General features: G+C 40.6%; 1 protein-coding gene across 9 annotated transcripts in view; it reads left to right on the top strand.

Annotated features, from left to right (window-relative positions):
- The window catches only part of CHRDL1 (chordin like 1), a 116,204-nt gene that overhangs the window by 21,922 nt on the left and 77,869 nt on the right, over positions 1–16,413 (top strand). For 4 of the 9 annotated variants that reach the window (XM_027054986.2, XM_027054985.2, XM_053201547.1 and 1 more), the window contains exons 3-4: positions 9,297–9,409; positions 12,070–12,163. In XM_027054986.2, coding sequence (XP_026910787.1) covers positions 9,297–9,409; positions 12,070–12,163 — 207 coding nt within the window. Of the gene's footprint in view, positions 1–9,296; positions 9,410–11,524; positions 11,653–11,735; positions 11,973–12,069; positions 12,164–16,413 lie in introns of those variants that run through there. The other 5 variants (XM_027054982.2, XM_027054983.2, XM_027054981.2 and 2 more) reach the window with 3 other exon arrangements.

Below are 16,413 nucleotides of genomic sequence, written 5' to 3'. Positions count from 1 at the left end.
ATCTCTTATGTAAATATTCTTAACAAAATACTAGCGAATTGAGTCTAACAATGTAGGAAAAGTGCACAATTTATGGAATTTATTCCAGGAATGTAAGGCTGTTCCAGCATTCAGAATCAATTAATGTAATCCATCACATCAACAGGCTAAAGAAGATAAATCCCATGATTATATCAATAGATGCATAAAAAGCATTTGATAAAATCCAATGCTATCCAGCAAACCAGGAATAGAGGAGAATTTCTTCAACTTCATAAAGAACATCTACCAGAAAATCTATAGTTAACGTCACTGCTTTTCCCCTAAGGTCAGGCACAAGGCAATGATGTCTTCTCTCACCACTCCAATTCAACATTGTACTTGAACTCATAGCTAATGCAATAAGATGAAAAATGGAAACAAAGCATATAAAGGGTTGGAAGGAAGAAATAAAACTACCTTTGTCCACAGAAGAAATAAAACTACCTTTGTTCAGAGATGACATAATTATCTATGCAAAAAGTCCTAAAAAGTCAATAAAAAACCCTCCTGGACTTAATTAAAAAGTCCATTGCTTAACTCTCTGCTAGCAATGAACAATTGGAATTTGTAATTAAAGACAATGCCACTTACATTAGCACCAAAAAAAAAAATACTTAGATATAAATCTAGGAAAATGTGCACAAGATCTCTGTGAGGAAAACTACAAAATTCTCAGGGAAGAAATCAAATAGATGGAAAGATATTCCATGTGAATGGATAGGAAGACCCAATATTGTCAAGATACCAGCTCTCCCCAACTTGAACAATAGATTCAATATAATACCAATCAAAATTCCAGCAATTTATTTTTTGGAAATAAAGTGATTCTAATGTTTTCATGAAGAGACAAAAGACTCAGAATTTTGAGCACAACATTGACGAACAGTAAAGTTGGAGGACTGACATTACCCAACTTGAAGACATGCTGTAGAGCTACATTAATCAAGACAGTGTGGTGTTATTGAAAGAAGAGACAAATCAGTGGAACATAATATAGAGCCCTGAAATAGACCCACACAAATACAGTGATCTATGACAAAAGGAATAATGAAATTTTATTGGAAAAAGGATAATCTTTTCACCAAATGGTGCCAGAACCACAAGACATCCACATGCAAAAAACAAAACAAAGCAAAACAAAACAAACAAACAAACAAACAAAAAGAATGTAGACCCTGACCTTAAACCTTTCACAAAAATAACTTGAAATGGATCAAAGGTCTGAATACAAAATACAGGGGTGCCTGGGTGGCTCAGTCGGTTGATCGTCCAACTTTAGCTCAGGTCATGATCTCACGGTTTGTGAGTTCGAGCCCCACGTTGGGCTCTGTGCTGACAGCTCAGAGCCTGGAGCCTGCTTCGGATTCTGTGTCTCCCTCTCTCTCTGCCCCTCCCTCACTTGTGTGTGCTCTCTGTCTCTCTCTCTCTCTCTCAAAAATAAAATGTAAAAAAACCCTTTTTTTAAATACAAAAGTATAAAACTTCTAAAAGATAACATAGGAGAAAATCTAGGTGATCTTGGATTTGGTAGTGAGCTTTTAGATATAACACCAAAAGCAAGCTCCATGAAAGAAAAAAAATTGATAAATTGGATTTCATTAAAAGTAAAAGATTCTGCTTTGCAAAAGACACTGTTGAGCAAGTGAAAAGACAAGCCACAGACTGAGGGAAAATATTTGCAAAACACTTATCTGATAGAGGGCTTGTGTCCAAAACATGCAAAGAACTCTTAAATCTCACGAAAAGGAAAAAGAAAAGAAGGGAAAAGAAAAGAAAAAAAAAGAAAATGACCAATCCAATTAAAGACCAAGGAGCTAAACAAACACCTCACCAAAAAAGATATACGGGTGGCAAATAAGTATATGAAAAAATGCTCCACATCATATGTCATTAGGGAATTGCAAATTAACCAATTTGACACCACCACACACCTATTAGAATGGTTATTACATGAAATAGACACCACCAAATAGTGGTGAGGATGTGGAGCAACAGGAACTCTCTTTCACTGCTGGTGGGAATGCAAAATGGTATAGTCACTTTGGAAGACAGTTTGAAAGTTTCCTGCCAAGCTAAACATCACCTTACCATGTGATCCAGCAGCCATCCTCCTAGGCATTATCCAAATGAACTGCAAACATCTCCACACAAAACCTGCTCACAAGTGTTTCTAGTACTTTTATTCACAATTTCCAATAATTGGAAGCAACCAAGATGTCCTTCTGAAGGTGGGTTAAGTAAGCTGTACATCCTCACAATGGAATATTATTTAGTGACAAAATAAGTGGGCTGTCAAGCAATGAAAAACCACGGAGGAACCTTAAATGCATATTTCTAAGTGAAAGGAGCAAGTTTGAAAAACCTTCACACCTTATGATTCCGACCATATGACATCTTGAAAAGACAAAACTAAAAAGACAGTAAAAAGATCAATGATTTTCAGGAGTTGGGGAGACAGAGGAGGGAAGAGATGAACAGGCAGAATTCAGGACCCATTTAGGGCTCTGAAACTATTCTGTGTGATACTATATAAAGATGGATATATATCATTATACATTTGCCGTAACTCATACAACTATGCAAAACAAAGTGCATCCTTCGGTAAACCATGTGCTTTAGTTAATATATCACTATTGGTTCATTAATTGTAATTAATGCATTACAAGTGCATTACAATTTGCATTACAAATGCATTACACTTAACATAAGATGTCAGTAACGGGAAGCTAAGGTGAGGTCAAGAGCGGATACATGGGAACTCTGCTTTCTGCTCAGTTTTTTTGTAAACCTAAAACTGCTCGAAAAAAAGAAGTCTATTGATTAAAAAAAAATAAAGAAAAAATGAGAGTGACATTGTAGCATTATAGAATAGTAAACGTGGTAATCTTCTGGTACCAGAATTCTATGTGATTTTTCTTTCCTCTCTATATTTCTTTTTATTGTTTCATTTAGGTGTAATTTACATGCAACAAAATTCACCCTTTTTCTAGGGTACCGTTTTGTGTTTTGACAAAAGCATTCTGCCATGATGTCACCATCAGAGTCAAGATAAAAATGGCTCAATCACCCAACAGATTTACTTTGTGTCCCTTTGTAGTTAAAGTTCTTACCCCACCCTGGTCCTTGGTAACTGGATCTGCTTTCTTTCCCTATTGTTTTGCCTTTTTTGGAATGAAGATAACTGGAATCATACCATACATGGACTTTGAGTCTGGCTTTATTAATTTAGCATAATGCTTTTGAGATTCATCTATGTTTGTATGCCTCAGACATTCATTTCTTTTTATTGCTGACTGATAGTCCATTATTTGGATGTTTACAGATTTATCAGTTAAAGGACACGTGAGTTGCTTTCAGGTTTTGTTGACAATGAATAGAGTCATTCTAAACATTTATATACAGGTTTTTGTTTGACTATACATTTTTATTTCACCACGGAAAGTGCCTAGGAGTGGGATTGTTGGCTTATATATACAGTAAGTGTAGGTTTAACTTTATAAGAAACTGCCAAGTTGTTTTTCCAGGGTGGCTGTACTATTTTGCATTTCCACCAGCCAAAGTATGAAGAGTTGCTTTACAGTTGCTTTACATCCTCACTAGCACTTAGTATGGTTAGGTTTTTTTGAGTTAGGTGAGTAGTGATATGTCATTATGGTTTCAATTTGCATTTCCCTGCTGATTCATTATGTGTTTGATATCTATATATCTTCTTTGGTAAAGTGTCTGTTCAAATTGTATTCCTATTTTATTTTATTTTATTTTTGAGAGAGAGACAGGGAACACATGGGGGAGGGGCAGAAGGAGAGAGAGAGAGAGAGAGGGAGAGAGAGAAAGAGAGAAAGAGAGAGAATATTAAACAGGCTTCACACTCAGCTCGGAGCCTGATGTGTGGCTCGATCTCATGACTGTGAGATCATGACCTGAGCCAAAATCAAGAGTTGGACATTTAACCGACTGAGCCACCCAGATGCTCCTAAATTGTAAAACTTGTTTCCTTATTCTTAAATTTTGAGATTTCTTTATATATAAAGCTTTTACCAGAAATGCGATTTGCAAATAATTTCTCTGAGCCCATGGCTTTTTTTTTTTTAATTCTCTTAACAGTCTTTCAGAGACACAAGTGCTTAATTTTGATGAGGTAATTTTTTGTAATATTTCTTTTATGGATTATAGTTTTGGTGTCATATCTCAGAAATCTTTGCCTAACCCAATATCACAAAGGTAGCCTTCAATGTTCTCTTCCAGAGTTCTAAAATATTAAAGTTTACGTTAAAGTCTATCTGTGATCCATCTTGAATTAATTTTTGTATGTGGTCTGAGATATAGATTCATTTTATTTCATGTTTTGTGTATGACTATCCAAACGTTCCAACAGCAGTTGTTGAAAAAAAATACTGTTCCTCCATTGAACAGTCTTTATACCTTTGTTGAAAATCAATTGACTACGTAAGTGTGGGTCTATTTTTTGACTCATCATTCTATTCTGTTGACTTATTTGTCTAATCTTTTGCCAAAACCACATTGCCTTAAAAAGCATAATTTTACATTAAGTCTTGAAAGACATCATATGTGTCCTCCCAAATCTTTCTTTGTCAGTCTACGGCCATACCACCCTGAACGCGCCCGATCTCGTCTGATCTCAGAAGCTAAGCAGGGTCGGGCCTGGCTACTACTTGGATGGGAGACCAAATCTTTCTTTGCCAGAATTGTTTTGGCTATTCTCCTTTAACTTTCCATAAAAATTTTGGAATTAGATTACCAATTTTTACAAAATATCTTGCTAATATTTGGTATTGGGTTTCACTGAATCTATAAATCACCTTGACATCTTCACAATATTGTGACTTCCAATCCACAAACAAGGTTTTTAGGCCTTCTTTGGTTTCTTTTATGATTGTTTTGTAGGTTCCTGAGTACAGGTCTGGCACATACCCTGTTAGATTTATAGCTCAGTATTTCCATGTTTTGGGGGAGCTGTTGCAAATGATACTTTTTCAAATTTCAGTTTCTTTTCTTTTTGAATTTATTTATTTTTGAGAGAGAGAGAGAGAGAGCATGAGCAGGGAAGGGGCAGAGAGAGGGAGAGAGAGAGGGAGAGCGCAGGCTCTGCGCTATTAGCATAGTGCCCAATGCAGGGCTGAGTCTCAGGAACCATAAGATCATGACCTGAGCCGAAATCAAGGGTCAGATGCCTATCCGACTGAACCACCCAGGCGCCCCTCAAATTTCAATTTCTAATTATTTATTATAGAATACATTAGCATAATCAGCTTTTGGATATTGACCTTGTATTCTGTAATCTTGTTAAATTTTCTTACTGTTTCTAGTAACTGTAAATAGATTCTTCGGGATTTTTCTTTGTAGAGAGCTGTATCTATGAATAGAACAGTTTTATGTTTTATTCTCCAATATGCATACCTTTTCCTTCTTTTTCTTTCCTGATTTCACTGGCATGGATCTCCACAAAGTGCTGGAGCGGGCATCTTTGAGTAACTCCCAATCTCAGGGAGAAAGTGTTCTTTTTCCATAAAGTATGCTGTTAGCTGTAAATTTTTTTAAGATGCCCTTATTAGGTTGAGGAAGACCCCCCTTCTACTTTGCTGAGAGTTTCTGTCACGAATGAATATAGAATTTTGTTAAATGCTTTTTTTGCATCTATCGTGATAATTACATGATTTTTCTTCTCCCGTTTGCTGATATGGTGAATTAGGTTGACTGAATTGGGAACGTTGTGAATCTTGAATTAGCCTTTAACTTTCAGGATAAATCCCACCTGCTCACAAAATATTATCCTTTTTATTTATCCTTAGGTTTAATTTACTAAAATTTTAGTGAGAATGTTTGTGTCTGTGTTCAGGAGGGATGTTGGTCTGTAGACTTATTTTTGTTCTCATAACACCTTTATCTGGTTCTGATGTCAGTGTCATTCTCACATCAACGATGTAGTTGGGAAGCAATCCCTCCTCTTCATTTTTCTGAAAAGTTTGGTAGAATGTTTGATAGAACCCACTAATGAGGTCATCTGGCCTTGAAGTTCTCTTTGTGACAACGTTTTGAACTACAGATTCAAGTTCTTTAAAAGATATATGAATATTCAGGTTCTCTAGCTCTTCTACTTTGAGCTTTGGTAATTTGTGTTTTTCCAAGAATTCATTCATTTCATCTAGTTTGCTAAATTAAGTGGCATAAAGTTATTCATAATATTCTTTTTTTTTATCCTTTTAAAGAAATCCTCTCTGTTGTCCCTAATACTGGAAATTGGCATCCTCTCTATGTTTATCATTGCTGGTTTTGTGAGTTTATCAATTTTATTGATTTTATTTTAAAAAACACATGGAATCTCACTGATTTTTTTTCTGTTGATTTTCTGTCTTCAATTTCACCGATTTCTGTTCTTTATTATTCCTTTCTTCTGTATGCTTTTGGTTTATTTAGCTCACTTTTTCTAGTTTTTTTTTTTTTTTTTGAGAGAGAGAGAGAGAAAGAGACAGCAAGCGGGAGAGGGTCAGAGGGAGAGGAGGAGAGAGAGAATCTTCAGTAGGCTCCACACCCAGCACAGAGCCCAACATGAGGCTTGATCTCAGGACTGTGAGATCATGACCTTTGCTGAAATGGAGAGTCAGCCGCTTAACTGAGCCACCGAAGCACCCCAACTTTTTCTAGTTTCTTAAGGTATTGGTTTGAGAGTTTTCTCCTTTTCTAATATAGGTGTTCTAGTGATCTAGGCCTTTGAGTACTTCTTTAGCCAAATCTCACTGATTGTGACACGCCGTGTTTTTATTTTCATTTGGTGCAAACTATTTTGAAATTTTCCATTTGATTTTTTTCTTCAACCACAGGCTATTTCTGAGTTACCAGTATATTAAAAGTGGTTGTCTTCTTGCTGGAATTGCGTGTAATGTTTTTCATGTATATACATTTATGTTTTTACTTTGTTCTTTCTGGAACTTTGTGCAAGTTTTCCAGGTTTCTACATTAAGTATGCATTGCTTTTCTAAGACGAAACAATTAATATAAAATGACACTCTACGTTTTGTAGTACTTCTTCATTTACAGAGTTTCATTTACTCCTCCAACCTCCGCTTGAGAAGCAGATAATCTGTGTCCCACAGGTGTGGAAAACAGATTGGCAGGTTTTTTAATTCTAATTTTTTATTTTTTTTAAGACTGATAGTTTCAGTGACTTGCTCAATGCCACACAGGTAGAGTTGGTTTAGAATTCAAACCCGGATTTTCTGACTCTCCCAGCTCATTCTTCCGAAGAAGTTGGAAACAAAGATTTGAAAAGTAAATTGGAATTTATTTTTGGGTGGTTGGAAAAAAAATAATTGAGGGTCTTGAGTGAGTGTCTTGAGACAATGATCTTAGTGTAGCTTTTTTTTTTTAATGTTTATTCATTTTTGAGAGAGAGCGTGAGCGGGGGATAGACAGAGAGGGGGACTCCAAGCAGGCTCTGTGCTGACAGCAGTGAGCCCCATGTGGGGCTCGAACTCATGAGTTGTGAGATCGTGACCTGAGCTGAAGTCCGACATTCAACTTAGTGAACCATCCAGGCGCCCCTTTCAGTGTAGTATTAATCTGAATCTCTGATTTCTAGTGAGGTTGAACATCTTTTCCTGTTTATTCCCTGTTCCCATTTCTTCTTCCCCCAAATTGTTATTTATGTCTCAAGTAAATAGATCATCTTTCTACTGGATTGGTTGGTCCTTTACTTATTAATTTAAATGATCAAAAGTTCCCGATACTCATAGTTTATTTGTTGGAAAGATCTTCTCCCAGTTTCTTGCTCATCTGCCTTTTCTTTATTCAATTTGCTCATCAGCGAAATGTGTACTGGAGAGTGAGGGAAACTAATATGTTTGCTACAAGAAGAGTCTTGGTTTGTTTTGACCTTGTGTATTGGGAAGCAGGAGATAAACGAGGATGGGATTCGGTGAATCACATGTTTGGAGACTCATTTACCAGTCAGTTGTTAACTGATTACATTTATTGGCCCCAGCGTAGTAGGCCATGTAATAGAGAGCAAAGAATAAATGTTGCCTGCTTTTCTGAAAAAAAAATTTTAATGTTTATTTTTGAGAGAGAGAGAGCATGAACAAGGGAGGGGCAGAGAGAGAGGGAGACACAGAATCTGAAGCAGGCTTCAAGCTCTGAGCTGTCAGCACAGAGTCCAACGCTGGACTCCAACTCAGGAGCCACAAGATCGTGACCCAAGCTGAAGTCGGATGCTTAACCGACTGAGCCACCCAGGCACCCCAAATGTTGCCTGCTTTTGAGGAGCTTTTACTTTGATGGAGAAATAAGACCTGTAAAGTAATACAAGAAACTGTGGCACAAGACAGGCTGTGGCTATGAAAATTTCTTTTCATCAAAGGGGAAGGGGACATTACTTTGGAGCAAATGGGGAGTTGTTTACATAAGAAACAGTCTTTGAGTTGAATGAGAGCAAAGACTACGGATATTCTTGCTCACCATTTTATCCCCAGCAGTTAGCAGAATGCCTGATAATAAGTGTCCAGGGTGCCTGGGTGGCTCAGTTGGTTAAGCATCCGACTTTGGCTCAGGTCATGATCTCGCGGTCTGTGAGTTCAAGCCCCACATCAGGTTCTTTGCTGTCAGCAAAGAGTCTGCTTCGGCTTCTCTGTCTGTCCCCCTCTCTCTCTGCCCCTCCCCCGATTGTGTTCTCTCTCTCTCTCTCAAAATAAATAAATTAATTAATTAAAAAAAGAGTAAGTGTAAAATACTTGGTTAATAATTGAATGATATTAGCATGCATGGGCAAAAGCCATTTATAGGAACTTAACACAGTGCTTTTCATTCATTACTCCTACACCACCACCGGGCAGCTCTGAGAAAGAGAGATCAGCATGTCAGACCTTAGCTTGCATTTCCAAAGCAAGGAGCACAACTTCTTCCAAAAGGACACCCAACATGCTCCCTTATCTTAACATTGGAACAGAGCGGTAATCAGGATCTTGGCTTCACTGAGGCAAACCTGGGTTTGACTCTCATGTCAATTACTTGCTGGTTAGAGGACCCTTGATTTCCCTCATCTATGAAATGAGATTAATGGTAGTGCCTACCTTGTTCGATCATCGTAGGATCAATTAAGCAAAGCATGTAGAACACGGAGCTCCTAGAAGGGCTTCTAGAAATATCCCCTATGCCTCTTCTCTTAAAGTACCCTAAAACAGATGGAAGGTGTGATTGCCGTTGGATTTTATGACTTTGTCTGTGGTTTCTAACTGCCCTATTCTCCATCTCCTTCCTCACAGATTCAGAGACATATTGTGTGTTTCAAGACAAGAAGTACAGAGTGGGTGAGAGATGGCATCCTTACCTGGAACCTTATGGGTTGGTTTACTGTGTGAACTGCATCTGCTCAGAGGTACAATCCTTCCCAGCATATTATTACCCAGTTTGCTCCTCAGACATACTTCCTTTGCCTGAATGGCCGGGAAGCATGGGCGGTAAAAGCCTAAGAAAAGTTAGGAAGCAGCTTCTATGGAAAAACAAACATCTGACTTTTTCATCTTGTTGCCTTTTGGCTTGTTGCCTTTGGGATCCCTGAGTATTTGCTTGGGACACATATTTATAGTCTCTTAGCCAAATGATATGGGACATGGTGGGAGAAGGCAGAAGAGTTTGATTCCCGGGAATGGGGAAGCAAAGCTCAATTAGAATACCTGGATTGTAAGACAAAACCGTTTTCGAAGATCATGTTCAAGGCTGGCCTTTAGAGAAAAGATGAGGACAGGTTATACACTGGTTCCTTGGGAGAGTGTATTTTTTGTTGTCTCCACCAGAAACTATAATTAGGATCGAGGCTGTGAAACCTTGGCCTGTACCTGCTGATGATTGGAGTTCTTTTGGCGTGGCCTTGGCTCCTGACCAATCATTCGGAGAGGTGTTTGGATACGTTAAATGCCATCTTTGCAATAGACAAAACAGGCAGTATCTTCTTCTTTCCGTGGCCTTGACCCAGGGCCACAGGTGTGGTCCATCTTTCTGGATAAGCTTCTACCATCACATAGTAGGCCAGGGTTTCTCAATCTCTACACTATTGACATTCCGGTACAGATATTTCCTTGTTGTAGGGCCCATCCCGGACTGTGTAGGATATTTAGCAGTGTCCCTGGCCTCTACCCACTAGACACCAATAGCACCAATCCCAGTTATGACAACCAAAAATGTCTCAAGATATGGCCAGAGTTGCTTGGGGAGCAAAATGACCCCTGGTGGGGACCACTGCACTAGGCCAATTGGGAAAGGAAGCCTTGTACCAGGCCTTGAGAATAGAGAACTCTGAGCAGATGGAAAGAATTTTCAAGACCAGCCTCTCACGTGAGACCTTGTGGAAGGACTGTATCTCCTCCCAAGTGCCCAGGTAGAACAGAAGCAGTCACTTGCAAGCCAGATTCTTTTGCCATTTAAACAGAAATTTGGACTTCTAGAATCTTAAGGATGTGAAAATCTAAACTTGGGGCAGTAGGAGGTAATGTTAAGAGGCTACCGGGCTCCGGGGTCAAGACAGACCATGTTTCCAATCCAGGCTCTGCCACCTGTGAGCCGTGTTATGTTGGACAAGTTACCTAACCTCTCTGCGATCCCTTCAGCTTCTTTTTCTTTAAAATGGGATCATGATACTATGTATTTCATATGGGTGTGGTAAGGATTAAATTCACTAATACATTTCAGTTACAACAGTGCTTGGTCACAGCATTCAAGAGACATCAGCTGCTGTCATCGTCATCATCACTATCACTATGACTGTTATTTTTGTTAATCTATTAACTCTAGAACAGAATTCAGTTCAGTGCATTAAGGAAGCATCAGCATAGGCCTCAGCCAGAAGGAGTGGTTTCTGATGTGCTTTGGTGATTTCAGTTCAAGATGATACCACCTGGCTCTGAGGAGTGTGGCACAAAAGGAGGCTCTGTGGTGTTTCCAAATGCAACACTCCAAAAATTTGTTCTAGAAAGTCCATGAGAAAAGAAAAAGGTTTCTGGTAAGGTCATTTGGATTTGGATCAAAGAAGCCTGCCTCTTTAAATGGCCAGGGCAGGTATCAAATAGGGCATCTGGGGACTGATTAACTGCCTGGTATGACAAGATTGTGTCAGATTCTTGACCCAACACATTGGAAATGGACAGCTAACCCTTGGGGGCTGAGCTTTGCTGTCTGCAGGGCAGGGAAAATGTTAATATGATCCCAAAGCCAACAGCTCAAGGGCTGGCATCTTCTCTTTCCACATCCTCTTTGTCACCCTCTTCCCCCACAAGAGCGTGATAGATGCAAGTAACCCTTGCTTGGAATGAATTATGGATGGAAATATGCTAATGCCCAATTGATTTCCAAAGGCCTCCCATGATCTAGCGATGGCTGAGAGCTGTCAGAGCTAGGGATCTTGTCATTGTAAATTGGGCAGGGACCCAGTCACCGCCCTCCCCCTTCCCCCTGCCCCCGCCACCAGGCACACTAGGTAATCCTCTCAATTCCAAAGCCTAGCTTGTTCTCCGAAAACTTAGACTGAAACAGGAAAGGCGGAGAGGAGGCATTCAGCCTGCTGGACCCAGGCAGAGTTACGTGGAATCCAGGACCCATGTGTCAGGGATGTCTCCACGCCCAGGGGTGGGTAGCAGCTAAGGGGGACCCATCACTGGTTATCCCTTCCCTCCGGTGGTATTGAGCAGGTGATAGTGTAATTAGACTAGGCTCTTGTGGATGTGCAGCTGGAGCCAGAAAAGCTAGAAACACCACAAAGCCAGGCCAGGAGGAGCTTTTGTCTGCAGTTGGCGGGAGGCTTTGAAAACGAGAGCAGTGGTGACCCCAGCTTCAGAAAGATATGCCAGCCAGCTATCCACCAACCCAGCAGACGTGCTAGTGATGAGAAAAGGGAAGAAAATGCTGATTTCATTCAGCTCCTTGGGAATGCGTCATTCACTGTCTGGGTGAGTCTCTGCGTGCCTGTTTCCCAGACTGGCATGACCACAGGTGACCTTTGAAAGACATTCATTTTTTTTCTCGTGGTTGCCTCCTCTCTTTCAGAATGGGAATGTGCTTTGCAGCCGAGTCAGATGTCCAAGCCTTCACTGCGTCTCCCCTGTGCATATTCCACATCTGTGCTGCCCGCGCTGCCCAGGTAAAACCAGATCGCCTCTCTCTTTCCCCGCTGTGGTTCTCCTTCCTCCCTCTTCCACCCAACCCACTCCATCTGCCTAATTCCCCAGAAGGGAAACTTCCAGACAGAAATAACAATAGGACGCTTTTAGGCAGGCCATGCTGGCCCCTAAATGCTGTTTATAGCCCAAGCGGGGCCCATTCTAAGCTCTAATAAGTTATTGGGTGCCCAGTAACAGATTTTCATTGGGCTTTTAATCATTTGAAGGTGGATGTCAGTTGGGGGAAGGGAATTGTGGCCCAGAGAGTTCGTGCCATAAACAGCCTCTTCCTGCCATGGGCAGCAGGCACCAGGGGAATTGTAGCATGGCGGCACGTGTCTCAAGCAATTAGTGCTGGGATTGCATAAATCAAAGGAGCTGAACCAGTGAGGTTTATGATAGTATAAAGCTGCCTGCCTGCTGAATAGTCACCTCCTCCAGACTGCACAGTTATTATGTACACATTGTTAAGAGCAAATCTAAGGGGGAGGCGGGCAGAGACTTTCACAAGGCCGTTAGAACCGTCTACTTTGATGGTTTGCGGCTAGGGTGTTTGTCTGAGGCAGCGGCTCCCTCAATGACACTTTGTTCACGTCTGACTGGGGCCTGGCTCCCACACCAGAGGCATGCAGGCGTGGAATGATTAAGAGAATGCTGTGGGCCGGACAGCAGGCCTAAGAAAAGCTAAGTGATGGCCTTGGGATCTGGGCAGTAGAAGCCTTGTGGTCCTGTAAATTGATCTTTTTTTCCTCTAGGATGGAGGTGCTCGAGGTGGAGTCCGTGGGTGGGCTTTATGGGGTCAGTGAACCCTCTAAAACGGTTTCATTTTTGGTGTAACTATGTCTACATGTAAACTCCTTTAGAGACCATCCATAATCTTACTGGTATTTGTAAAGGGGGTGTACGTGACCCTACGGACACGAAGGACCACTAGTCTAGGGCGTAGGTGGTGCTTTTTTAAAGTAGTAAAGAATCTCCAGAACTTAAAAGAGAGGAACCCAAAGTGTCAGGGCAGCAGTGGTAGGAATGGGGCTAGGAATAAGGTTCAATGAAAATGCAGTTAACATTTCAGTTATAAGGATGGAGGTGTTTAATGGAGAAGAAGCCCCCAAACCCTCTCGGTCACCCCCTTTGTGAACTACACTTTCCTGGATCAGAAAATACACGCTGATGAACACAGGGACTTCTTTCCCCCGTGGCAAAAGATCATGCCATGTCATACACTTATCATTCTGAGTATTGATGATGACAGTATGTGCTTCAAGATGTAAGAGACTGACCTGGCGGAAGATCTACCTGCAAGTTGGTTTTTGTAATAAATCCCTAAATGAGGCTTACAGGTTTGATATTTCTTTCTTTGCTGCTTCTACTGAAACTGGATTACAAAGGAGAGGTTTGGTAGGTGGGAGAAAAATTTCCCATTAAAAAGGCCAACCTGGAGATTTTTTTCCACTTTGTTTTCCACCGGAAGCCTCCAAAAGTGGTCTCATGCCGTAGGAATGTATCGAAGCTATGTAGACATTGTTCTTCCCTGGGAGGGAGGTTGAGGCATGACCCAGATACAAAACACAGGGCCGAAGACAGTAGAGTGCAATATGGCTATCACCTACCCCAGCTGCAGAATAGGAAGCAAGTATTGAGAAAAAGCAAAGTATAAGCCAGCAGTTCCTTTGGGAGAAAAGACAAGTTTTAAAGGAATCGAGGCCATCAATACCAGAAAAGAGAAATTTGTCTTTAAGGCTTATTTAACAGTTCTTTCTGTGGGAGGTAGTACGAAGGTTCCCCAGTCCTTATATGCAAAAATGTCTTTATTTTGCCCTCATCCTTGAATGATAATTTGGCTGGCTAAAAAATTTTCCTCAACGCTTTGAAGATACTAATAAATGGTCTGTTGACTTCCTTCCTTTGGGGATAACAAGTATGGTGTTGGACTGTAGTTCTTTTCTAGGCAACCTGTTTTCTCCTTCTTCCAGCTTTTAAGATTTCCTCTTTTTCTTTGAGGCACATGACGAACGGTGTAGATGTGTGATTTATTTTTCTTTAGCCTGCTCAGTCCATCATTTTTTCAGCCAAAAGACGCAAGTTTCTCTTCAATTCTTACTCATGGTTTTTCTGAACATTACATCTTACCCTTCTTTTCTCCTCGTTCTCAAAGTTGCCTTTGACATATGTTTTTGCAGCTCATTTAATTTATCCTCTATCTTTTCATGCTTCTTTTATTTTTTCTGTCTTGGCATACTCCCCGTAATGATACATTACTTCGGTTCTGTCCTCCAATTCGTGAATTCTTTCTCAGGCCTTTTCATGCCTACTATTCAGGCCATCTGTTGGGTTCTGTTTGTTCTTTTATTTTCAATAACTGTATTTCCCCCTAAGTTTTTGAACTACATTTTAAAATATCTACATATTGCTGTTTTATAAACCCTTGTTATTATTTCTTGGGACCTTATTCTTTATTTCTTTAATGCATTTAAATGTTTATTTAGGGTCCATTTTAGATAGGTTAAATGTTTGTATTTTTTCCTGGTGAGAATTCTCAGTTGTACTGGGTTTCTTGACGGCTTTTCTTAGATCTGAATTTCCCCTTGTTTTCTAAAATGTTTGTTTGCTTGTTTGTTTGGATAAGGCCTTCCTTCCTGATGGAAAGATTGTTCCAGGCCACACAGTTCACTTAGCTCTGAACCAGGTGTTTACATTAGTGTTTACACTAGTGTTTACATTAGTGTTTCAGCTTGGGCTCCCTTATGCCTGGATGGTCTATTTCGACCTCTGTTTTCTTGTGCAGTGCTAGTCCCTGATAATGATCTTGTACTGTGACCTCAGCTACAGCTGCCTACCTTGGGAGAGCCGCCTCAGGTGGGCAGAGCTATGTCCATCCCTGTTTACATGTGAGGAGTGGGGCCCTAGTCTCCACCTTTACATGAGAAGCCACTTGGAGGCCATAGTTCTTGCCTGGCTGTCTGGTCCCAACTGTCTGTATCCAGTCTCAGCTGCCATATGGACCATACAGCTTTGGCCCCTTCCCTTTATTGCTGTACTTTTGTTCTATGTTTTATTCCACAAGGAGTCTTGTTTTTGTTTCTGGGCATGATTTTGCAGTTTCAAAGTTTTTATTTATTGGGGCACCTGGGTGGCTCAGTCAGTTAAGCATCCAACTTCAGCTTGGGTCATGATCTCAAGGTTCGTGGGTTCTCAAGGTTCGTGGGTTCTCAAGGTTCAAGATCAAGGTTCATGATCTCAAGGTTCTCTGTGCTGACAGCTCAGGGCCCAGAGTCTGCTTCGGATTCTGTGTCTCCCTCTCCCTCTCTCTCTCTGCCCCTCTCCTGCTCGCGCCCTGTCTCCCTCTCTCTCTCAAAAATAAATATTTAAAAACCTTTTTTAACTTTTTATTTATTTATTTTTTACTTACTCCCTCATTTATTTGCTCATTTTTCTTTATTGTTAGTTTTACATTTCATCCCTCACTCTTTGGTGGGAAAAGAGCAGGGAGTTCTCTCCTGTGCTCTCTGGGCCATATTGAACAGGAATGCAGACCACCTCTTCTTGCTATTGAAGATCAAACAAGAGTGAACAGGTTTAATTAAACCATAGCAGAGAAGAATGGAGTTTGATAAAGGGATGAACTTTGGGACACGGTGGCTGTTAAATCCCAGAATAAATGACTAAGGAGAATTTCCGTCTCTTTACAGCATATTTCTGTAAATAAAAAGGTACCCACCCATCTGAGATAAAGTTGTCACTGTTCTGCTTTGAGACGGGGCACTGGCTGTGATGACTCCTCTGTATTCCTTCTGCCCCAGTGATTATTAGGCATGAGGAAACTCCTGCCTTCAGGGCCACAGGAATGTTTGGTCAAAGGAGGGGGCTCTAATTTTCTGTCTTAACCCAATGGAAGGCACTGTGATGAAAATGTTTTCATTGCAAAGTAGAAGATTTATAGGCCAGGATGATGAACAAGTTCTGTATCAAAACGAGAAAACAAATGAGGAAGCTATATACCCAAGGTTTGGCCTTGCATACCATTCTGTAGCCCTATTGACTAGGGACGTTCATATGGTTGGAGATGGATTCAGTGGGAGGGTCCTGCTAGATACGCCTGGAGCTCATCTTCCGTTGGAGAAGACACAAGAGCCTTCGCCCCCCATTTGTTTCTCTGTTCACCCTGGTTCTTGCTCTCCAAACTCCCTACCCCGGAAATTTCCGAGGTTCCCACCTGTATTTGGGGTTGTCT

Source organism: Acinonyx jubatus, chromosome X (assembly GCF_027475565.1).
Source record: "Acinonyx jubatus isolate Ajub_Pintada_27869175 chromosome X, VMU_Ajub_asm_v1.0, whole genome shotgun sequence".
NCBI classification, from domain to species: Eukaryota; Metazoa; Chordata; class Mammalia; order Carnivora; family Felidae; genus Acinonyx; species Acinonyx jubatus.
This window is presented reverse-complemented; position numbering and strand designations above follow the sequence as displayed.